The sequence below is a fragment of the Tetranychus urticae genome, chromosome 3, assembly GCF_039701765.1.
Source record: "Tetranychus urticae isolate SD_2017Ah chromosome 3, NJAU_TeUrti_SD_1.0, whole genome shotgun sequence".
Classification (NCBI taxonomy): Eukaryota; Metazoa; Arthropoda; class Arachnida; order Trombidiformes; family Tetranychidae; genus Tetranychus; species Tetranychus urticae.
In genome coordinates, this window is record NC_142960.1 from 4,900,119 (window position 1) to 4,924,288 (window position 24,170).

Below are 24,170 nucleotides of genomic sequence, written 5' to 3' on the forward strand. Positions count from 1 at the left end.
ATGATTGGTATAATTAAAGGTAAAAAATAAAATATGAAAAGGTTGAAAATATGATTGAATTTGGTTGTGAAAAGCATCTTTTCATCTTTTTTGATAAGTTTAATCAATTCTGGCCGATTCCATCCTTAAGGGGATAAATTAGCTTCCTATTTTTGACCATCAGCTCAATTTTACAGTAAAACATGAACTAATAAGGATTGGTGCAAAAAAATATAAGAATAATCAAGTAATTAATTACAGTATAACTGGTAAACAATTGACAGGTTAAATTGCATTTTAAAAAATCATTGCGCTTTACGCTTTTAAAATCAATACAATGTAAAATCAATTAAACTTCAATGATGAATAAATTATCTGGAAAAAACAATTATCCATTATCACTGTTTAACCATGAAATTTGGTGCAATCCGCACCCTCCGGTTGACCTGGCATTAACATTGAACTCCACCAAGTTTATTTACCATTCCAGTCTCTGGTTCCAATCCTTAATGAATAATTTCTGTAAATCCAAATTTCGTGTTCACATGATCCAGATGGCTGATGGTCATCTTGTACAGTAATTTATTTTTCCTCCAAGAGTCATAGGGATTCATTTAGAGATAATGTCTTCATCATGATAATAGACTTCAGAAAATTTTCAATAAAGGCCTATTCACACGTTCACCATTTGATAATAACTAAATTATATTTCTATTATCATTACTTTTCATTGTTATTCAGGATTATTATTGTCATTGCTTCTTTTCATCATGACTTGGCCAGATTTTAGTTTTATTTCATCTTTATGACTGTTAACTGTTTCTTCAGGAAGCTTCTTTGGGCTTTTTACAAGGAAGTGGTTCCTTTAAATGTTGATAACTAATGACCACATCCAGTTTAATAAACACAGCAAATCCAACCATTTCAAGTCAAATAGCGTCTCTCTATTGATATCTCACAGTATTGTACTTTTGCATCCAAAATTAGACGACTGATGATGATGACCAATTGTCCAGATAAGTGCCATTTAACCGACCAAAATTGAAACATTTTAAACCATTTTGGAGTGTTTAATAAGCATGTTGACTGTCATGGTTGCTTATGTCTGTTGGGAAAAAATTAATTAAAAATTAGAAGGTTTGTAATCAATTGACTGTTCTGGAAGAAATTATTTCAAGTCTTTAGTTTTTTGATGTCATTTCTTTCACTTTAACTTTCCCTATTCAAATCAATCAATCAGACCGACAATGTTTTTGACTTGTTTTAATTAAAATTGATTCTCATGTTTAGCATATGATTAATGTCCAACGATCGAGGTTTAAGAAGAAAAAAATTGAAATCATTGATTAGCGTAATTAGCTTTCCAGTTAGTTAATTAGAAGATGCAGGGTACACAAATACAAACAATTGAGGACGGATCAGGAGGAGTCAGAAGGTAGAAGAGAAAAAAAGTGATTCAATTGAGGATAAAATTGAGTTAATTGAATCAATATCCAAAGAAGGGAAAGGTTTACGTTGATAATCAATCGATGATTGAAAGTAAAATTAAAATAATACTAACCCAATACAACAAAACTGTTAAGTAGGCGACAAATGGAGCAAAAAAAGAGCGTTTAGATGAAATAGAAAGCACCATTCATGAAAATGAGTTCGACATCAGGAGAGAGAAAAGATGATTTAAATAATAGAAACTGTAACAACGATGAGAAGTGATGACAAAAAATTAAGACAAGTTGATAATTAAAGATGTTAAAATGAACGGTTGGAGACAGTAATAATGACATGACACTTTCGCTTTCACATCATTACATTGTAATGATTACAGGATTGAAGATATCGATATCCCAACGGAAGATACTCGATACAAATCTAAACCGATACACTCAGGTTTACGAACGGAAAGATTGACCTTATATGAATTTAATAATTGTGATAAAAGATATATTGATAAGTGAATTTGAATTTATCCATCGAGAGGTGAAAGTGGAGGACTAATCAAAGTTCAAATCTAGACAATTGAGGTTATTTTTCGAGAGAAACAAAACCTTAAAAAGCAAAGCTAATTGAAAGGACTTAAAGAAGTCAGATTGAGTTTTATTTTATTTTCAAATTTAAATTATTCCGTCTTTAATTTAGTTTCCAGATTGCCGATGATTCAAGTATTGATGTAATAGTTTATACCATCTGCTCAGGTAGTTTTAACCATTGGAAAGGGTTTCAAATATCAGCGTGTCAACATTGAATCGATTTGGAGCAATTTTTGATCTTGGGTTGTTTTTAATCGTTAAACCAGACAAGATATTCTCAAGCTTTACAACAAATGTTTGGACTATTGAAAGAAAGATGTTAAGATTGAACCATTTATGAAATTACAGGGAATTGATAGGTTTCTTAATCACAAATATAATTTGTTTATTCCAATTTAATTAGAGGTTAATAACGAAAAAATGACTGAAAGAAAAAACGTGTTCCCTTATTCCCCCCTCTATGTTAACTATCATATCGCCACCTGTTATCCAATTAAAATGTTAATCACACTCTCAATGTTGGTTGGTTGATTTGTTTTCAAAACCTTTTCTCTCTCCCTAATGAGAAACTAACTGACAATTTTTTACTCACTTCATTTTAACCAGCAGTTAATTGTAAGTTAACGTTTAAAGTTAGCTACACTCATTTATTCAACTTTTTTTTGTTTACTTACAATGTTTATGTTTAGTCAATTGATTTATTTTGCCAATTGTTGATAAAAAAATGGTCAATCCAACTAGTGATTCATTGGTTTTGTTTGCTTCTTTTTAGACGCTTTTTCATCATCTTTTTTTGCCATCAAAACACTCATCATGCCTAAATTTTTCTCCAACAGACAGCCAAATCTGTTCCGAAGTCGAAGTACCATCGACACTCCACCGGAACCTTTCCAATCAACAAATCATCTAATTTATAACCAATCAACTTTAAAACGTTATTCCAATCACCGGCAGCCAACTATGAGAAGTGTTTCGCTCATCGATTGGCCACCAAGTCAATATATTGTTGACACTGGAGCACCACCATCAATTTATAATCAATTTAACAACCATGCTTACCAACATCATAACCAACCTCAACAACACCAACACCTTGATGATCATGATCAACACCATGGACATAATTCACAACCTTCTCGATCATCACTTAACCTGGAAACACTTGAAACCTTTTCCAACAACTGTGACTCTGATTCCAATTGTTCATTTTACAATAAACTTGGTGACATAGATGAAGAAGATTCAATGCCAATCCAAGAAGAGTTTATCCAGGTTAATGTTTATATCCCTGAATATTTAGTCGAGGTAAGAAGATTACATTGATATTCATATTAAACTGCCCTTAAGGTTTCTCTTTTTTCTCCCACTTTTGTCTCTATTTTAAAATATTTAATCACTTAATCAGTTTCCAATTCATCTGACCGCGTCTAATCAATTAGCACGAATAGGAAAACAATCCAAACAACAACGTAATTTAATTAGATAATGATGAACAAACAAATAGAAACAAAAAGGTCTGTAATTTAAGCAGACCAGCAAGAATTTTAACAATTAATTTAAAAATCAAGAATAATTGACTGTAGGCTGTGAGAGAATTGAATTTACTTGTTAATTACCAAATCAAATAAACTTGAAGGTTAAATTTTAGATTCAATGTTGAAAACAACAACAGATTTGAAGCTAAAACAACATTAAATCATTTTCTCATCAAATCTATGTGTGACAATTAGTTAAACAAACCTGATTTCCATGAGGATTACTTTGGGTTAATCAATATTACCAAGGTTTCAGTAAATGTCTATGGGTAAAGTTCACCCAATAAAACCCAATGTAATCATATTGACTTAACATTTGTTTGATTGACCTTGCTCTACATGAATACTAATTGATTGTCATGAGCCAACTAATTACACAGTACAACTCAATTTGTCCAGATTGTCCAAACAATCATCAAATGAACATTTGATTTTTAGAACAGTTGTTTTTTCAAAAACAAACAAACCCAAATTCACCTAACAATGACTAAAATCTGGTAAATTTTGACAAGACAATTGAAAAACTGTTGATTTAAGTATTGTTCAATGTCTTTAAGATGCTGTGAACAGGAAAAATTGTAGATAAAAAAGTGACAAAATGGATTAATAATTAAAGACAGTTATCTACAAGGTTTTCTGATTGTGATCCTTGAGTTGATCCATTGATGCGAATACAAAATAATGTTTCACTTGTCAACCAACGTTACCTTTTAAATTGTTGATCAACGTTCACTTCATCTCTTAATGTCCTAGTTGATTGTTTACTTTCCCATTTTCAATCAACATTGTCTTTCACCATTGTTACATTACAATTGCATTAACTGGAAAAATCACAAAACCTTTTAATACAAAACTAAACCTTTATTGATTTAATCCTGTGAACCCAATTTCAATCAAATTTCCAAGTCAATAAATCCATCAATAATGAAAATGAAACGTTCACTCTTAATCCAATCAACACCATTTCCACCTTGATCTTTCCTATCATTTTATTAATACAATTAATTGTGATTACGATTGTTTAATTGGTTACCTTTTTTCCCATTTCTATTGATAGTAACAATCAGATATTGAGTTATGTATTACATTGATAACAAATTGAACTAATTAATATTTTTGTGTTTACCATCTATTGACTTATGAACTATTTGATTAAAAAATGAAACCCATTATAGCCTGAAATTTTTATCAAATTATATCATTTAGGTTAACATTATTATTAGATAATTAATAGATAATTTGTGTTGACTTTGATTTCAATGGTTCCATCAACACTTGATCACAATGTTCAATGTTGCACTGTTTTTAAAGATAACAATTGAATTTAAATTGTGATTCTCTATCATCTAGACATTTGCTTGTCGTGTTAACCATTGTTTAATTAATTGCTTTCGCTTCCAGTTAAAATGAATTCAATTATTTTAACCGATTCTTATTATCAGCTTATCTTTATTTAATTTAGCATTGATCTTGATTATTCTGTTTGCACTGTAATTAACCAAGTATCTTTGCCTCTTCTAGACTCAGCAATAATTGAATAAATAGATTGATAATGAATCAGATAAAACCTTTGGTGTCAATTTATAGTCAATATCATCACTTTGTCAATTGATTATTACCTTTGATTGGCTCATTAATTTAACCTGATAACCTTAAGTGTTCCTCAAGCAACTATTGATTCTAAATTCATTATGATACACAACTCACAATTAATTACACAGACACAAATCAAGATAAAGTGTTTCATTAAAATGAGAAAGGAAATGAATTGCATCGACCAAAGAAGTGTTCAGACAATTATTTTTAATTCACACTCAATCTTCATCAAACAATCAATTTATTATTTCCTAGATTTCCCTGAATTTTCCTGAGTTTCATCACAATTATAATTTTCGATATTAAAATGATTTCAAAAATTGTTGAATATTTAAAGGTTTTGATGAAATCAGATGAACTTTTTTGTTTGTAATAAATTGAAATAAGCGTCACTGATTTTATCATTTTTTATCAACTTAAATCAATGAGTAGGAAAATGATAAAATTACAGTTTTAAAGATTTATCTTTGACTATTTCTTAATTGTAATGATTTGATTTATTAAATTAATTGTTTTCCCCTGAAGAAGGCGGCTTATTTAGCTGACCGTGAAAGTGTTAATCAAATTTTTTCTTGAATTGATTAACATCACGATAAAGCATTTAGTTAACAAGTTTACTCATTTCATAGATGAAAGTGAAAGGTGATTTGCAAGATGATTTTAAATAAAGGCAAACGTTAATGCTATTCAGATCATTGGAATTAGCCCTGAATGGCCGTAAATAGGTTAATCATTTCGTGATTAAAGTGTTGCTATCGATGCCTTTTTTATTTGATGGTTAATGAACAATCAAAACTGTAGATTGGTTTACTATCATGATTGCGTGAACAAAAATTAGCCTTAAACCGGTAAATGTTTGTTTCCAATAAACACCCGATTAACCAATTGGTAAAAACTAAATTATTATCAATATTGTTTATTTTCAATGCAAATCATCTGTTTCAATCACCTTCCATCTCAAATCAGTTCATAAAACTGTACCAATCATGAAAATAAAGTCAAGAGTAATAAAAACGCTTGATTAGCACAATTTTTATCTTAAATTCACAACAACCATGAATTATCAAAGGCAAAGTTAAAATTCAACTCCTCTCCTTATCATCATTTTGCATGAAATAACTATCGATAGTTTTTGATGAAATAAAATGAAATTTGAATTTAAAGTGTCTCAATTTTGTATGCTAACCATAGAAAGTTGTTATTATCAAATTATGATAAAATATTATTCCAACCTTTTCCCTGTGATAATGAAAACTCATTGACATTCATCAAATGCACTTGCGAATCTTGAGCATCTCAATTTGCTCTTCAGTTGAACCCTTTCACCTCACCAAACCTTGTCTTCCTTTTTTTATCATCCTTTCGATTTTACCGATCTATCGATTTATTGAGTGCGCAAAATCGCAATGTTCATGCTTCGAGGTGTTAAGAGGCTAAAAGAAAGAGGGCCAATTCAAAGAGAAGAAAGAGAAATGGGAAAGATGAGGAGAAACGGTTCAACATAACATTTACAGCATCAACATCTTAGCATCTTCTCAATGAAACATTTTATACTTTTTAACAATTGTTACCTTGTCAAATTTATTTGCCAATTAATGGGCTCAATTTAATTATCATCATTCCTATTTCATACCTTTCAATCATCATAATACCATGTCTACAGCTTTCATTTTGAACAGTTAAAGCTACATATTTTAACTTGATATATGGATGGGTTTTTTGTTTGTTGCTTGCTTATGATGTGATCATAGGAATCATTTTGTCATATTGAAACCATAATTAATGTAATCTATTGATTGTGATGGTAAAACTGTGAAAATGATTAACCAAAAGCTTCCATTTAATGGATAAGTTGATTTTGTTTCTTCACGTATTCATCTTGTGATTCATATTAACCTGTCAATAAGAATCCTAATTAGTGTGTAAATATTCAATTGATTTTTTCCATCATTCCTCATCTCAATTAACCTGACAATCATCTTAACATGGTAAAATTGTAATCAACTTTGAACCTGAAATTGAAAAACAATCAATTGATTTGATAACAAATTTCTAAAGGTTGGTAAAACAAATGTTCAACACCAAACAAAATTGAATTGAATCTTACCGGTTTAGACTTGGATTAACCAATCTTAAACCAATCTTATTTACTTTGTCCATTCAAGTACAATAATTTTCAAACAAGTGCACAATTAAGCAGGATAAATCTTTAACTTTAATCAGATAATCAGTTTCTTAGTAATCATTTTAATCCATTGTAAGGTGATGATAAAGAGAAACCTTAAAAAATATTGTTTCCATATTATTGTGATATTTTTACCATTCAACTAATGCTTACTTTTTTTCATTCATTTTCACAGCAAACTGTATCTTTAAGTGAATACGAAACAATCTGGAATCTAAAGCTTGATATAATTGAACGTCTTTCAGCATTTCGATCCAGTCTAACAGGTTCAAAAAATTATGTCAACAGTTTAACTTTGGGTAATAGCGAAGGCAAGAGGAACACATTGAACCGAGCATCATCTCTACTCTCAGCTTCACTGTCGACCCTAACATCAGCCAACAACAATAATAATCAATTCACCAATCAACTGCCTCAAGGGGAACGAATTGATCTTAATTATGGTTTCTATTGTCATAACATAGGAAGTTTCCTGGAAGAAGAGGCAACCTTTCACGATTACCTGAAGGGCGATTTACCAGGAGTTGGAGGTTATATTTCCAGTGATCATTCCGTAACCTCGCGATCTGTTCCATCCTCAATCGGTGTTGTCAGTTATTGTAATACTGCCGGTGTTGGTGGTGCAATCGACTGTTGTTTCACTCGAACATTGGTTCGCCTTGAGTTCCGTCATAAACAGCGAATCGATATAGTCATCATGTCAACCACTTTGCCTACTTCAACAGCAACCCGAAGGAAGCGTAAACGCAGCCGTCTAATTGAAGCAGTTGCCAATGGAAATGTTGAAAAGATAATTAAACTTCTGGTCAATTGTGACCCCAACTTTATTGATGAAGCTTCTGGTGATACTTTGTTATCTTTGGTTGCTGGTAACACTTCCCTGTCCACGTCAACCTCTCAACGAGTTATTGTAGCCCTGGTCAATGGTGGTGCCCTGTTAGACTTTCGTACCAAAGATGGGCGAACACCACTTCATGTGGCCGTTCAAAAGTCAAACTATGTGGCTTTGAAAACATTTCTAGATTTAGGAGCGTCGCCCAATTATCGTGATGCTGTTGGATTAACTTCACTCTTTTATTCCATCCTTTACTCAGCTAATCCCAAATTGACTCAACTTCTTCTCCATGAACATTCAATCCATGGAGTAGCTGATGCACAAGGCTGGCAAGAAGTTCATCATGCCTGTAAATTAGGTTTAGTGGCTCATCTTGAACAACTCCTCTATTATGGATGTGATATGAACTGTAAAATTGTCGGCTCTGGTAATACACCGCTTCATGTAGCCGCAATCAATGATCAAATGGATTGTGCCCGAGTCCTCCTTCTTAGAGGATGTAATACTCAGGTTAGTCTTTGATACTCAATTATTTACATCATAATTCAATTAATCTTGAAAAGGCAATAACCAGTCATTAAACCTTCATCTGACCACAAAATATTTACAGATCATGAAGCTCTGTAAACAATTTTGAGATTTACCAGAAACCCAAATCACCAGTTCAGCTTTAGTTATCCTAACCTGAAAATACCAGAAAATCTTAAATATTATATTGATTGTTACATAATTTTATGTAATAATCAAAACAAAGCTTCTTTGTTAATTAGTCAACTACATGGGATCGGATGAGATTCAATTGATCAGGAAATGTATCAAATGATATTTACAAAATAATATTCCCATCATAATCCTATTATTAACCACTTTATATGACTAACTAAATTCAAAATCAATATGTTTATTAACAACTAGTCTCTTGATCAGTAGATTCAATTGCTATTGATTCCGGTTAAATTAATGACAATTTATTTCCGTGTTACTGCATTAACAAAATTACACCTTTTCCTTGGGAAAATTAATCAAACTAAAGAATAAGATTGAAGATAAATTTGAAAATGTCACTAAATAGCAATTAAACACCAAAAATGGAGCTTAAATTACGGTTCATCGTTTTAACACTTTTATTGTCCAATTTTTCATTACATTTCGTTTAATTGTTTTCTTGTGATTTCAATTTAATCTTTAAATATTGAATTGTTTAACCCATTTAACTTGATTTAGTCCAATTGTTCCACCCAGTTTAAGGTTGGATAAATTATTTGCTCAATGATGATAAAAAGCAACATGAAAAGAATCAGTTTTAATTTAATAATTGAAATCACTTTTGTTTGTTAAATTAAATCACTGGGCAGGTAAAAGTTAAATTGTTTGATTAATTCAAGAATAAGATTATCAAAATGTAAATATTGACCACAAGCTCGTGATTTCATTTCTAGTGATTACATTCAACTTACCTTTTCTTCAATACACTTTCCATCACAATTACTTACAATAATTACATTAAATTGTTCTGATTGTTATTAAAATGATAAAATTGAAGTTATTTTCAGATCCAAAACACAACTGATGTAATTAACACAATGATTGTTGATGAATGCAGAACGTGAAAATCATTAAACAAAATTATATTAATAATTGCAGTCGATCAATTTTCATTAAAATGATTGTCATCCTGACAATGACATTTCTTTTATATTTCATTGTCTATTAGTGACAATTTATCTTGAAAATCAAGTGAGGCTCAAGTAAATTGAGTTGAGTATCGACAATTAAATGTTGACAATCAATTTTGGAAACAAATACAAGGTTAGAATGAAATAAACTGAACGTAATTTTTGTTATTAAATATTAGTTTTTTGACCTTTTTTACCTTCATTCAGAGTATCATGAAATTGAAAGCAAATCAGAGCATCAAAAATAAAAGCTAATCTTATTGTGATTATCATCAAAAAATCATCATAACTCTTGATGTAAAACTGTTCAGTTTAGCATTATTCATGTTAGCTGAAAGACTTATTATTAATACATGAGAATCGTTTTTAATCTAATTTTCTTAATAATTTATCAATGTTTAAATTATTCATTAGCATTTAATCGTAATTTTAATAAGCTCTCAAAATAATGCCTCTAATTGAATTACTTTTTTACTTTCAATCCCAATCGGTGAAGCTTTATCTGGTTTCTGAACCTTTAATTGATACTTTTTTTCAATTGAATTTTTCAAAGCAAATATTGTGATTAGATGATTATTGATTCAAGTGTTTCAAGTTTCAATTTCATCTATTTATGAGTTGAATTGGCCTTGATCAACATCATGTTTTAATTTTTTAAACATGATGTTCCTTGAAACAAAACAATGCTCATCTTTCCTTGCAATGATTAATGTTTAAATGGCGCTGATTGAATGAAAACAAGTTTCCGATGAGTTGCACTGATCATTATCATTTAAGTTATCAACAAACAAAAGTAGGAGTGAAATTGAGATGAAAATATCTAACCATTAGATCTGTGATTATTGTAAGTAAAAACTTAATCTTAAACTAACCTCCTTAGGCAAATATCATCTGGATAAATGGATTTTGATTACAATTAATTCTTGATAACATCTTCAAGATTCACAATTTTAGGGTATAATTAAGCCCATAGATGAGTCTCAGTGACTGACAAGATATTTATCTCAATTTACTTCTTATAGATGCTAAATTGTTTCCATTTTTAAGATACTAATCAACTAAGAATCAGTTGACCTCACGATATTACCTAAATTTGTGTAAATTTTCAATGATTTCCCTGTTTTCAGAGGTTCAACATCTAATTTTTTGCCATCAATTATGTCAATATGAATCATTATTTTCTCATTTCAACTTAATTGTTCTTTTTTGGTTTCATCTAAATAGCTTTTTGACCATTTATTGCCTTTAATCACTATGACAGTTTTGTTTTAATTTTAATTCTTCCTTTTTCTTTATCTTTTTACTAAAAATATTAGATTGCCAATAATAGTCATCAAACAGCTTATCAAGTAGCTGTAATTGCTGGTAATATGAATTTAGCTGAAATAATTTCGAACCATAAACCAGAAAATGTTGTTCCTTATCGAGATAAGCCTAAATACAATCCCGCTCGTCGACCTCCATCTTCAATGATGGCCAATGATCCAACAATGAATCAAGGTGAAAATAAATTGCAACCTAGTTTATCGATAAAAGATGAGTTGAACAAGAAATATCTTAATGGATCAGCATCATCATCACAAGGAGGAGGAGGAAGTGGATCTTCATCTTATGGTCCATCAATATCTCCGTGTCCCTCTCAAAGATCATGTACAACATCAACAACCATCTCAACGACCACAACATCATCCGGTGTTTGCTGTGAACTTGATGGAAGCCAATCTGAAGAAGCTGGTGATGAAGATGGTGAATCGGAAGATGAATCAACAACCAACACTGAGAAGACTTCATCATCTCAACACTCACGAGTTGAAGGTCGTCGTGAACAAAAACTACTCGGCATTGGATCTTCAACAACCCTTCCAGCACGTGGTAGACGAGAGCAACACCAAATGCACCATCATCAAAGCCAGCAAAACCAGCAAAGTGGTATGTCATTATCATTATCTCGTCAATCAGTTCCTAGTTGTGAAGAGATTTCAATGTCTTCAATATTACCTCCTGATATGCCACCAATCACTTCGTATGATGAGAAGACAGTAAGTCTTCATAAAGGCTCAAAAGGGTTTGGCTTTGTGTTGCGAGGTGCCAAAGCAACAAGTCCAGTTGTTAAGCAAAACCATGAAATAGCGCCTCAACCTCAACCAATCAGTTTACAATATTTAGATGAAATTGAGTCAGGTGGTGTTGCTGAAGCCGCTGGACTGAAACGAGGTGATTTTCTGTTGAATGTTAATGGAGTCGATGTACGCTCAGCTCCTCATGAACAAGTTGTCCAATTGATCCGTCAATCTGGTGATAAGGTAACAATGACGGTTGCCAGTCCAAATTATTTAACTCTAGATGATGGAAATGAAACCAATAATAATAATAGTAATAATAATGCAGAGGATAAAAATGGTACCGATGTTTCAAATGATAAAAGTTATTATAGTGAGAAAGAGTTTTCAGCCACAATGCCTCGAGGATTTGGAGAAACACGAGAATCTCGGTCAACATCTAAGGTTCGCAATCCTCCGGTTCCTCCTAAACGAGATCCTTCCACAACCTTGTCAATAAGTCGAGCTCGAGCAAAATCTCTGTGTATAACAAGTAGCAACTCTTCTGATACAGTCAATAGTGGATTACCCATGTCAACTTCAACCTCATCGGAAATGTCGGGTCAACAGGTTGATGACCAAGAAACAAATAAAAGTAGTTCACCATCGACATCAGTTGAAAGTATGGTTTGTCCAAATAATGTAACATTGAGAGCAAAGGATGGTAATGGGAATAAAATTGCTTCAATACGATCTCGAAGTTCAAGAAGAATCTCTGCTTTTGAGTTGGAAAAGTTTTTCGCTCGTCAAGGTGATCCTAATCAAATTTTGCTGATTGATGATAAATGTAAAGGTCAAGGTGAAGGTAACCATCAAGTAACTACTCTTCAAGCATTAAAGAAGAAGAGGAATAAAAAATTGCAAAAAGATTTCCATTCAACTCCAGATATTCAAGAACAATTGGCTCTAGAATTAGCTAAGCAGCAAATTGTCTCGCAACAGGGAAACACTAAAATTAAATATGATAATAATGCTAACCGTTTGTCAACTAGTCAAGAAGATCTTCGCTCAATTTTGCCCATTTACTCTGAAACATTGACTCTTCGAAATGGTAAAATTGTCCAAGATGAAGATTCAAATAGTAATTGTAAGCCATCAACACTCCCGTCAACATTGACACCAGCATCTGAAGAATCTCAATCAGTTGTGGTTAAAGTTGATGTCAGTGGAAACAGGGTTAAATCTGATTACGCAAATTTTGCTCAATTAAATCGGGAAGATGGTAATAATAAGCATTCACCAAATGATCAAGCAACAACACCTTCAGTACCATTATCAAGCTTTAAGCCAACCCTTCCGTTGTCAACCGACACAGAATCACTAGAAGCATTACAAAAAGTTAATTATGCATCTCCAGATAAATTGAAACAACCTGGTCAAGGAATGGTAAACAATCAACAGCAATCAGCAAAGCAAGGAGTCAACACTTTAAGACCAGCAAAACACGTTAAACACAGTTCTTTGATTAACACAGATGGATCTGAATCTTTAAATGGTAACCAACCGTACATTCCAGAGCCTGACTACTCTTCAAGCGAGGATGATGGTAACACACCGACTAATGTGAGTGGACGTGATCTGAGTACTTTTAAGGGTACAACAAACAGTTTGCCCAAATCAAGCAACAATAGAATGGCTTCTAGTTATCATGAATCAGTGGTCAACTCTAAAGAATCCGAACCCTCTGCTATGTCTACATCAACCTCTGTTTTGGAGCCAGGAAGAGAAAAAGAGTTCGATGTACAATTAAGGGCTAAAGTTGCTGCCATTGCTGTGGCAAGCTCAAAAGGCTCGTTAGATCAAAGGTCGAACCAATCGGAGGAGATTAGGGTAATCAAAAGCACTAGGAAAGATGAAAGAGGAACCATCAGTGAACCTTTGGTTAAACCTAAAGGAGATCATATTAACAAGGTTAAGGAGTCGATTGCTGTTTTTGAAAGGCGATCAAGTCTAACAGGGGAAGGTGTTGGTACATCGGCTGCCATAGCTGCAGTACAAGCATCTAATTCATCATCGTCAACCTTAACTCGACCCAAAAAAGATGATAATACAAATTTAGAATCATCTGGATCTGTTTCATCTTCAGCAGCTAATGCTCTGAGAGTCTCGAAATCTTGTTTTGAAGTTGATATCTGTGATAATAGTTCATCTGGTGTTTCTTCGGATATTGATGCAGATAATTATACTCATCACCATCACCATCATTCTCAACAACAATCAAAATCCAACGCTACTGATCTGTCTAATAGAAATCAACAAATTCATTCACTTAACAGACGTAATAGCGCTATTGTGAGTGAAAAAATTGCCAACTTAATGGCATCGGGAACACCGGTAAATACACTTTTTTTTACTCTCTTATCAAATGAAATTAATTAATATTGAAACTTATTTACTTTTTTTTCTGTATTTCCAGGTCACAGTTATTAGAGCTAATAGTCAAGAAGCGAGACAGATATTAACTAATCAATCTCAGCATCAAGATAAAGAACAAGCAATTAGAAGAGCATCTATAGCATCATGTGCAACTGATAAAGGTGAGTTATCATTGATTAAATTGTATCAATTCATAAACTGTCATTTGATGGGCATAAAACTGAATTTCATGTGATAGCCAAGTTAATTGATCATTAAATGTACATATATCATGCCATTAAAACAACCCCGACTATTTAGATTTGATAATTTTGCATTATATGATAACTAATGTTGAATTTTTTGTTTAATTTTGTTAGGTGATAATTTGAATAGCAATGTTGTCGTTAATTCTGAAGTTTGCTCACAATCAACCGGATCTGGTTCTAAAGCTGCTCCAACAATGGCCAAAACTTGGAGTGAAATATCGTCTGCAATTAGGGCGGCCAAAGGTTGCACCACAACAAGCTCATCCACGGTTCCAGTTAAGTCAGGGTCTAATTCAGCCAATAGTGGTAATAATTTTACGGCCGTTAAACAGACAGGTTTAAGACCAACAAGTGCACCAATAACTTGCAATAATAATAGTAATAAAATTGGACACAATAATAGTAATAATAGTAATAGCAATAAAGACGGCAGTGATAGATCAACAAAAGGACGAGATGGTTTGGCTGCAGTTAATGAAGTTGATGTCTTGGCGGAATTAGTTCCACCACCACCAGAATTTGCTGCACCTCCGCCTCAACCAATGGACTCTCGACCAGGAGCGATTAAAATTCAAGTTGGCGGACCAAAGCAGCCTCAAAAACAACAACAACAACAACAACCGGTTTCTAATCATCAACCTCAGCTGACAACTGTTTATCATCAGCAGCACCAACAACAACAACAGCACCAACAACATCATCACCATCATGGGCAACAAACTCATAGTAAAATGGTAACCACTCTTCCAGCCACCCAAGGAGCACCCGTTAATACGGTGATTAGTGGAGTTGGTATTAAGGCTGTTCAACAACAGGTACAACAGCCAATAAATAATCAGAGAAAAGAAGAGATTCGGATTATCAATCCTCAACAAGCTCAAGTTCATATTATCCATAAACCTACACCCCAACAGCAAGCCTGTGTGTACAATAGTTTAGCCTGTGAGGCTAATCCTCAACAATTAATACGCAAAACTAATACACCGCCACCTCCTCCACCTCCTGAATTCAGTGATTTATCAGCTGCATCTAGATTGGGCATTGTTGGTGCTCATCTTCCTGCTGGTCATCCTCATCATCATACAATTCACTTTCCTCAACAACATCAACAACAAGCCAAAATCCCATACACATTGTATCCGTAAGTGTCTATCATCAAATTAGTTGCAACAAAATACTAAATCATTCATGTAATTATTTTTCCCCACTTACAATTCATCACCAAACCTCTCTTGTCAATTAGTACATTATTTTGATGAATTGTGCACAAACAAACAAAAACAAAGCCAAATTGCATGATCCATTCATAATTGTTTGTAACTCGCATCACCATTTTGATTGAATTAATTTTTTTCCAATTGTTGCACTTGTTTATCAATATACACTTTTGTTTTATTTTATTGCACCATAAATTATTATAGTAAACAAAATGATAATAATTTAAGCATGTTAATTTAAAGTTAAAGAAAACATAATTAAAACATGACTTATTGTTAAATCTCGACTATTATTAACCATTGATTTCTGATGGTTATTGATGAAATAAAATATAATTTTTCGTTTTCATTGCCGTATTATTTTATGTTTTTTTTCAATTCATTTTTTTATTCATATTTTATTTGTTTGATCCTAATTGTTTGACCGTTGTCGTGACCTCAGTGTAAGACCTTCAACAATCAGCTTAATGAAAAGCAAATGAAATGATTTTCAATTTTATTAACAGGGAAAATCCAAAACAACCTCAACAGTATCAATCTTATTTGCAACATCAACAACCTCAACAACAATTTGTCACATTAACGCGTTATGTTGGTAAACAGGGTCAAATAATTACAGCCCGACATCGATACAATGCTGATCAATTAGCTTCCATGTCACGATCTGTTGGTTCAGATTCACCTTTAACAGTGGCCTGCTCTGACAATCTCGTTTATAAAGTCAACTCTCAAGGAGTCTTAGAGCCAGTCGGTCATCACCATTCAGGTGGTTACCATCAGTTTGCTACTTTATCCAGAGGTCGACCCCAGCAATTAAGGGCAGCATCACCTTCACCTTCAGCTGCATCTTATTCAGATTATACTAGATTAACAGGTTAACTATTTTATTTTCAATCATTCAATAATTATCTGAGTAATCATCTATTAATTGATGTATCATACCATTTTTTACAGTTCAAAATCGTCTATTGAGACAACAACAACAACAACAACAACAACAACAGCAACAGCAGCAGCAGCAGCAGCAAGCACAACAACAGCAGCAACAACAGCAACAGCAACAACATCAACATCAACATGTCCAGCAAGGAGGACAACAGATAATCTACCAAACTAATCAAGGCCAACCAATAGTTACTGGACATTCTCATCAATACTACCCATCGTAATTATCATTTGATTACTTGATTACTAAATTTACTTATTTAAAGACAATTTTCAGTTTAATGAAAAAATTGGAAATAGCTTAAGTTATAAATAGCTCAAATATAAAATGTATATTTTACGTTTTCATATGTTGAGTTAATTTTGAAAGGTTGTTATGGACATTAGTTTCCTTGAAAGTTATTAAGTTATTAAGACTTATTGTTTCAGTTGGTGAAAACTATTTTATTTAATCTAAAATAAAATAGTTTTCACCAACTGAATTGTTTAATTTATAATATTATCCATTTTCAAGCTCATTCAATTAGAGTTTAATTGAAATCAATCAAGTTATGAACAGATGATCAGATGAACATATATGAACATTTGGATCCAAGAGACAATTATTAATTTCAAAATTTCTCGTTTTTCTATTGATAGTGATATTCAAAAACAAGCGATGCACCATCAACAGCTTCAACATCAACAACAACAGCAATCACAACAAGCTCAACAAGCTCATTTACACCAACATTCACATCAAGTCCACCAAGCTCACCAACACCAACATGCTCAGAGTCATCAGATACAACAAATTCATAATCATCAAATAGTTACCAATCAAGGCAATGCATCATTGGTTGCTCAAATAGTTCCAGCTTCTAATTATGCTCAATCGCAACCTAAACAACCAGCTCATCCACCTCCACCAGGTCCACCACCTTCATTGCAAAAGCATCCAGCCACTTTTCCCAGAAGATCTATGGTTGATTGGTATGTAATAATATCTTATAAATTTATTTTGCTTAACTAATCGACATTCATTAATTGTTATCTTCTGTTTTTGTATCTAGGAGTGAGGAAGATGTTTGTGATTGGATTTCTTCAATTGGAATGGTTGAACATCGTTCTAAATTTGAATATATAAATGGTGTTAAATTGCTTCGTTTAGATAATAATGATCTCATTGGAATCGGAGTCAGGCCAAGTCAACATCGCTGTTTTATATTAGAAAAAATCAAGCAACATCTTCACTATCAACAACAGCACCCACCAGTTCAATAGTTGAAGCCAATTGAATGAGCTTATTTTGCACAAAAACAACCTTAAGCAAGACTTTGGTATTTTAAAAGGCAACAATTAAACGCCAAAAAATTGTGATTTTTTAATGGTTGCTATGAATTGGTCATAATTTTGTTGCTATGGATAATTTAACAAATTAATGATGCCGGGATGAAACTCAACTGTTTTAAATGAAATAGCTGATCAACCCCAATCTTTCCAATCTTACACCATTTTCAATTTATTAACTTTTTCCTTTTTACTATTAATAATTTTTAAATTGTAAGGTTTGAATGCTCCAGTCGGGTGTACCTCAAAAAATTACAATGTAATTTATATTACAATGTTAACCATGCTCAGAAATTCAATGTTGATTTATGAAATGGCTCCATGTGAGCCTCAAAGTTGAACATTGAATCTTTCAAATCAAAGTTGAACAAGTGATTTGGATGAAGGGTGATATGCAATTGATCAGAAGATGAAGCTGAATGGATCAAGATCCTTAATAGAAGGAAATCATTTTGATTAACCAAATTTTGGTGCCAAAATTTTCTTTTATTTTGCTCATAAGTAGCAATAGTAGTAAATATGTTAACATATTGAGCATCTTTTCATTTTCTTTCCTTTTCATGAAAGTAATTATTTAAATCAAATTCAATTCTTTCTTGATTAATAACAATTAAGGCCAAACATTTGCAAATATTGAAAAGGCAAATGGTGAACAAAAAAGATCACAAAGACTCATTTTTGAGTAATCTGCAAATGAATAGTAAATTGTAAAATCATTCAATCCATTTCTCTGATACAATTGAACTATCCTGTAAAAGCCCTATTGACCATCAACCATAGCAGATGATTTTTCTGCTAACGAAATTGTTTAGCTATAAAATTAAAATTAATTCACTTTTAAATGAAATTGTTGCTCTTAAATTTTATTTAAAAACTAAAACAAGTCAAATATCGTTTAATCAGACATTAGAAAGAGTCAAATCATTGTGAATTTTCACAATGAAATGACCATGGTTCGGAATGATCTTGGTTTGAGTGTTGTTACAACTGGTACTTTGGCAAAACCATTGATTGTCAAGTCAATGTGATCATTATTTGTATTGATTAAAATTAAAACCATAGTTTTGTTGGGAGTGATGAAGGAAGTTGTGTGAACATTTGCTGGAGCATTAACAACATTAGATCCAACACGAGTTGATCCGATGGGTAAAAATTTGGTAAAATGGGCCATTGCATAATACATTGGATTCTTGTAATACTCTTGACTGGTAGCATTGATAACAATTGTAGAGTCGACCCAATTTTTAGCCCAGTTAGGCCCACCCGCAGTGTCAACAGCTAAAGTCCAATCAGTCCAACCAGTAGACCAATGTTGTAGGCCTTCAAGAATGTCTATAGCATAGCCTTCAGCTCTGCCCCAATCACCCAAATATTTGGAGGCTGAATAAAAATTTAAATAACAGTAGTTAGCTCATCTATTTATTGTCTGTTCAATATTGGTACATACCTACACCCGTCCAACCAGCTTCTGATGAAAGTAAAAAATAGTCTGGATATCGATCATGAATAGATGCCAATGTCTGGTATGAAGATGGATAGTTACGAGAATACCAATGATAAGCTATACCCGAAACATATGAAGCAGCTTCAGGATCATCTAAACAGGCTGGTACATAAGTATTCATACCCGAGGTATTTTCATCGTTTATCATAAGTGAGAGATTACCTTTACCCCAACCAGCAGCTTTAAGAGCAGGACCTAGGTCAAGTTTAACCCAATCTCTAATTTGTTCAGGTGTCAATGCAAGAGCATTGAAGATGCTTCCTCCGATTCCTTCAGCGGGCTCATTTTCAGTAGTTAATCCCCAAAATTTGAAGCCCTTATCCAAGTATGCATTCAAGTATCTATTAATAAAATGAAAAAACGGATTATTATTAAACCATTATTGTGTGTTATACGAAAAATATTTTAGACAATCAGTCGGATGCTTCTAAATAATTCAATCTAAAATGATCCTTCAATTATTTGAGTAATAATAGGGTTTGGATGCACAAACACCGATAATTATCAACGCTTTAAACTATTAGTTTAGTTATAGATTATGAGACTCAACTTGACATAATATTTGGCCCAAAGCTTATAATATACATCTCCTGGTTTCCATATTAGACCGCCATTACCATTTAGAGCATGATTAGTTTTCATCCAAGCTGGAGCTGACCAAGCAGATCCAAAAGCACGAAACTTTGGGTTCAATTGTAATGCCAATTTGAGCAATGGAAGCTATTGTAAGTAGATTATGTTTAAAAAGGTGAGATTAATCGTTATATTTCAAAGATATTTCATGATTAAGGCAAATACATACTTTGTATTTGATATCTTCGTCAGCAAGTGAAAAGTGCTCAAGATCAAAATCAAGCTCAGTGTCATCTAATGAATAGGCTCGAACCGATGAATCTGATCCTCCGACAGGCACTCGAGCTATATTGTATTCAAGACCATTTTCACCGAAATAGCCATTCATCAGTTGTTTAACTAAATCATCTGAAAGAGTCGCAATGTTAATAGCAGCACCATCAGTGAGTGTCCCACCAAAACCAAGTATTTTTTGCTTCAAATCACTTGCATTTACATTCAAAGTAAACTCATTATTTAGATAAAGTCGACTCTTGATTTCATCAACTGGTACAACGGTCTTATCCAAACGAGATGTTTTCTGGTCTGAATCATAAATTGCTATATAACCAGGTTGGACGGTCTTCTCGATGTTCAAGGTATCACATTTAGCAGCATTACAAACACAAACAAATGAATCACCTGCGTAAGTCCTCTTAACACAGTCAGAGGCCGACGAAGCCTCAAAGGCAAGCAAAATTGCGACTAATTTTAACAACATCATTAGTAGTTATAAACCAATTGGCTGAGTTTCTTACAAATTTAAACATTTTCAGAGTCAATCCTCTGTTTATCTGTTCATTGATTCGTTCATTTTATTCAATTATCTTTAGGTAATCGTTTCTCGTTGTTCATATGCAAGATTATCATTGATTGATACCATTAAATATCGTACTTAAATAACAAAGGATGAGAAGTTTATTTCTCAGAAATTCCGGAGTCAATGAATAAAATCTGTTTCAAGACAATGACACGAATCATTAGAGGATTTGGTAGATAATACAATGATGAAAACCGTCTACTGCGAAGTTATCCTATTTGATATTTCAAGTATTCATCAATTGTAAAACAAAACAATTGGCAAAAGTTAAGTTTTTGATAAGATTCACAAAGCATTCCAAATGAAGCTACAAGTGTAATCTATTTAGTGATGTGATAAATGGTTAATCGCTGAAATATACGGGAAGGGCTACAAGCATCGCAATCATTTAGTTTTCGGATTCAATTGTTGCCAATCTATTCGCTATTTGACTTCTGTATAAAACAGATATTTAATTTTCAATGAATGTGTGAATTACTTTGCTCAACAGATTGTAGCTCTTATGTATTGCTAAAATTTTGAGTATCAAAAGGGGAAACGGTCGGTTAAATTGGCAAATGAACATAATCTAATTTTCAGATCGATTTTTATCAAATTGAATTGAAATCACTTCACGAAAGTTTTTTAGTTACAATATTGTCATGGCAACCTCAAGCTCAGGCGAATCAGCTGTAACTTGAATGAAAACATGTAGTTACCTTCATAATATGAAGTTCACATGGTTTACAATTTCAAAACTTTACTAAAGCAATAATTTTTGCCGTTACTTTATGATGTAAAATTCAATAGAACGGTGAAAATGGTTTCTTTATGTTTTGTTCCTGATACTCTGATCTCGTTTTATGTGACTTCGGAGATGTAAAGCTTCAAATTTTGAGAAAATAATGAAACTTTTAAGATTTGTTAGATCCAACCATCCATTGGCTTATTTTCAAAATAAATATTTATCCACAACTATCAAGTTATGCAACGAATCATTAGATGTGTCCACCCCACAAAATCAGGTAAGTATTTCTTGTTTTTTAGTGAAAGCTCTATTAACTGAATCAGTCAATTTCTCGTTTCTAGATATCTATTGTTTTGAAGAAATTTTTGCCTTCGCATATCAGGAATTTCAGTGTTATTGCTCACGTTGATCATGGCAAGAGTACCTTTTCAGATCGTCTACTTGAAATTGCTGGTTTGATTGCAAATGACCCAGAAAAACCTCAATATTTGGACAAATTAGATGTGGAAAGAGAAAGAGGAATTACTGTTAAAGCTCAAACGGCATCTCTAATTTTTAACCGTGGAGAAAAAGATTATCTTCTTAATCTGATTGACACACCTGTAAGAATTGATTAACATTTAATTTCAACATTGTCTTAACAATTGTTCTATTTCATAGGGACATGTTGATTTCTCGTTTGAAGTATATCGTTCTTTACCCATCTGTCAAGGAGCTATCCTGTTAGTTGATGCCACGAAGGGTGTTCAGGCACAAACTATAGCTCATTTCAATGAAGCTTTACTAGGAGATGTTAATTTAATTCCAGTTATTAACAAAATCGATGTGAAAGAAGCTAATGTGGCACAAGTAGAAGAACAATTGGTCAATTTATTTTCATTTGATCGTGAAGAAATTTACAAAATATCTGCCAAAACCGGAGAAGGCTGTAATGCTGTAATTGATGCGATAATTAATAAGATACCTCCACCGGAAAGCGATAATGACAAACCTCTCAAAGGATTTTATTTTGATAGCTGGTCCAATCGTGTCCATGGCATTATTTCATTAGTCGCTATACTTGATGGAAAAGTGAAGGTTGGTGACGAGATCAGATCTCTTTCTGGCAAGAAGTCTTACACTGTCCGAGAAATCGGAATATTTCATCCCGAAGAAACAAAAACTGATGTTTTATATGCTGGTCAAGTTGGTTATCTATCTGCATGTGTAAGAGATGATGCCGATGCTAAAATTGGAGATGCTTTTGTTTTGCAATCAACCTTCGACACTTTGAAAGACAAAGATCAATCAGAGCTAACTACTATGATAAATAATTTACCTAAAATTCCAAAGCCTAAACCAATGGTCTTTGCTGGAATCTTTCCAGCTGAAGCGTCCCAATCTAAAGAATTGAAGTCTGCTCTAAACAAATTAGTCCTTAATGATTCATCGGTAGAAATTGAAACCGATTCTAGTCCAGCGTTTGGCCTTGGATGGAGATTAGGTTTCTTAGGACTCCTTCACATGGACGTTTTTTCACAGCGTTTGGAGGATGAATATGATTCTGCAACAGTTATTACTGCTCCAAGTGTCTCTTACAAAGGTAAATACAAATCTCATCGTGTTCCTGTGTATTAAATATAACTTACAAATTTTTTTCATCGCAGTAACTATAAAAGGAAACAAAAACATCAAGCAATATGGAAAAGAAACTATTACTGTAAAAAACCCTATGCATCTACCTCCAGAGAATATCATTGCAAAGTTTGAAGAACCTTGGATCATTGGAACAATCCTTACTCCAAATAAGTTCCTAGGAACCATCAATGCTTTATGTCTATCTCGAAGAGGAGAACAATTAGATTCATCGTATGTTGATCAAGAAAGAATACTTTTGAAGTATAAAATGCCTTTGAATGAAGTGATTCTCGATTTTAACGACCGACTAAAAGTTATAACTTCAGGATATGCTAGTTTTGATTATGAAGAAGCAGGTTATCAGGAAGGTAATATAGTTAAGGTCGAGTTTCTGTTAAATGGTAAACTAATTGAAGAGCTCACAAGTTTAGTTCATAAAGGTAAATCTTATGAGTATGCAAAAGCAGTTTGTAAAAAATTGAAAGATAATTTACCGCCTCAATTGTTCAAAGTGGCGATTCAAGGAGCTATAGGGAAAAAGATTATCGCCAGAGAAACAATGGACGCTCTGAAAAAGGATGTTACAGCTAAATTATATGGTGGAGATGTTACAAGGGCACAAAAGCTTTTGGCAAGACAAAAGGAAGGAAAAGCAAGACTGAGAATGATTGGCGATATTCAGGTTGAACGGAATACGTTTATAAAAATATTACAGACTTAGATAAAAATTGAAATTTTATTCATCTTTTTGTTTGAATCAAATCATTTTGTTGATAACTTTTATTCTTTGCTATAGCAGTTTATAATATTAAATTATGTCACTTAAAAAAAGAAATCGTTTTC

At 32.7% G+C, this 24,170-nt stretch overlaps 3 protein-coding genes and 1 long non-coding RNA gene across 7 annotated transcripts in view; 2 read left to right on the plus strand and 2 right to left on the minus strand.

Moving 5' to 3' along the window:
- Prosap (SH3 and multiple ankyrin repeat domains prosap) overlaps window positions 1–18,894 on the plus strand; it is a 29,967-nt gene extending 11,073 nt beyond the window's left edge. The window contains exons 2-10 of one of the 4 annotated variants that reach the window (XM_015939261.3): window positions 2,843–3,311; window positions 7,498–8,667; window positions 11,150–14,266; window positions 14,349–14,469; window positions 14,668–15,697; window positions 16,280–16,647; window positions 16,728–16,938; window positions 17,358–17,690; window positions 17,771–18,894. In XM_015939261.3, coding sequence (XP_015794747.2) covers window positions 2,967–3,311; window positions 7,498–8,667; window positions 11,150–14,266; window positions 14,349–14,469; window positions 14,668–15,697; window positions 16,280–16,647; window positions 16,728–16,938; window positions 17,358–17,690; window positions 17,771–17,981 — 6,906 coding nt within the window. In that variant the 5' untranslated portion in view covers window positions 2,843–2,966 and the 3' untranslated portion in view covers window positions 17,982–18,894. Of the gene's footprint in view, window positions 1–2,557; window positions 3,312–6,672; window positions 7,196–7,497; window positions 8,668–11,149; window positions 14,267–14,348; window positions 14,470–14,667; window positions 15,698–15,799; window positions 16,123–16,279; window positions 16,648–16,727; window positions 16,939–17,357; window positions 17,691–17,770 lie in introns of those variants that run through there. The other 3 variants (XM_015939260.3, XM_025162834.2, XM_089269436.1) reach the window with 3 other exon arrangements.
- LOC149093215 (uncharacterized) lies at window positions 55–1,785 on the minus strand. Its single transcript, XR_016199978.1, has 2 exons — window positions 1,541–1,785; window positions 55–1,084 (listed from the first exon to the last, which is right to left on the minus strand). It is a non-coding gene; the product is annotated as an uncharacterized LOC149093215 (long non-coding RNA).
- LOC107371234 (lysosomal acid glucosylceramidase) lies at window positions 18,883–20,889 on the minus strand. Its single transcript, XM_015939262.3, has 4 exons — window positions 20,354–20,889; window positions 20,102–20,271; window positions 19,495–19,892; window positions 18,883–19,427 (listed from the first exon to the last, which is right to left on the minus strand). Exons 1-4 carry the CDS (start codon window positions 20,885–20,887, stop codon window positions 18,982–18,984), a joined length of 1,548 nt encoding a protein of 515 aa, XP_015794748.2. The 5' UTR covers window positions 20,888–20,889; the 3' UTR covers window positions 18,883–18,981.
- Window positions 20,890–21,687: 798 nt separating this feature from the next.
- Window positions 21,688–24,162, plus strand: waw (Translation factor waclaw). The gene is made up of 4 exons (XM_015939440.3): window positions 21,688–21,987; window positions 22,052–22,312; window positions 22,371–23,292; window positions 23,357–24,162. The coding sequence occupies exons 1-4, from the start codon at window positions 21,868–21,870 to the stop codon at window positions 24,046–24,048; spliced, it is 1,995 nt and encodes a 664-aa protein (XP_015794926.1). The 5' UTR covers window positions 21,688–21,867; the 3' UTR covers window positions 24,049–24,162.
- The last annotated feature ends 8 nt before the right edge of the window (window positions 24,163–24,170 follow it).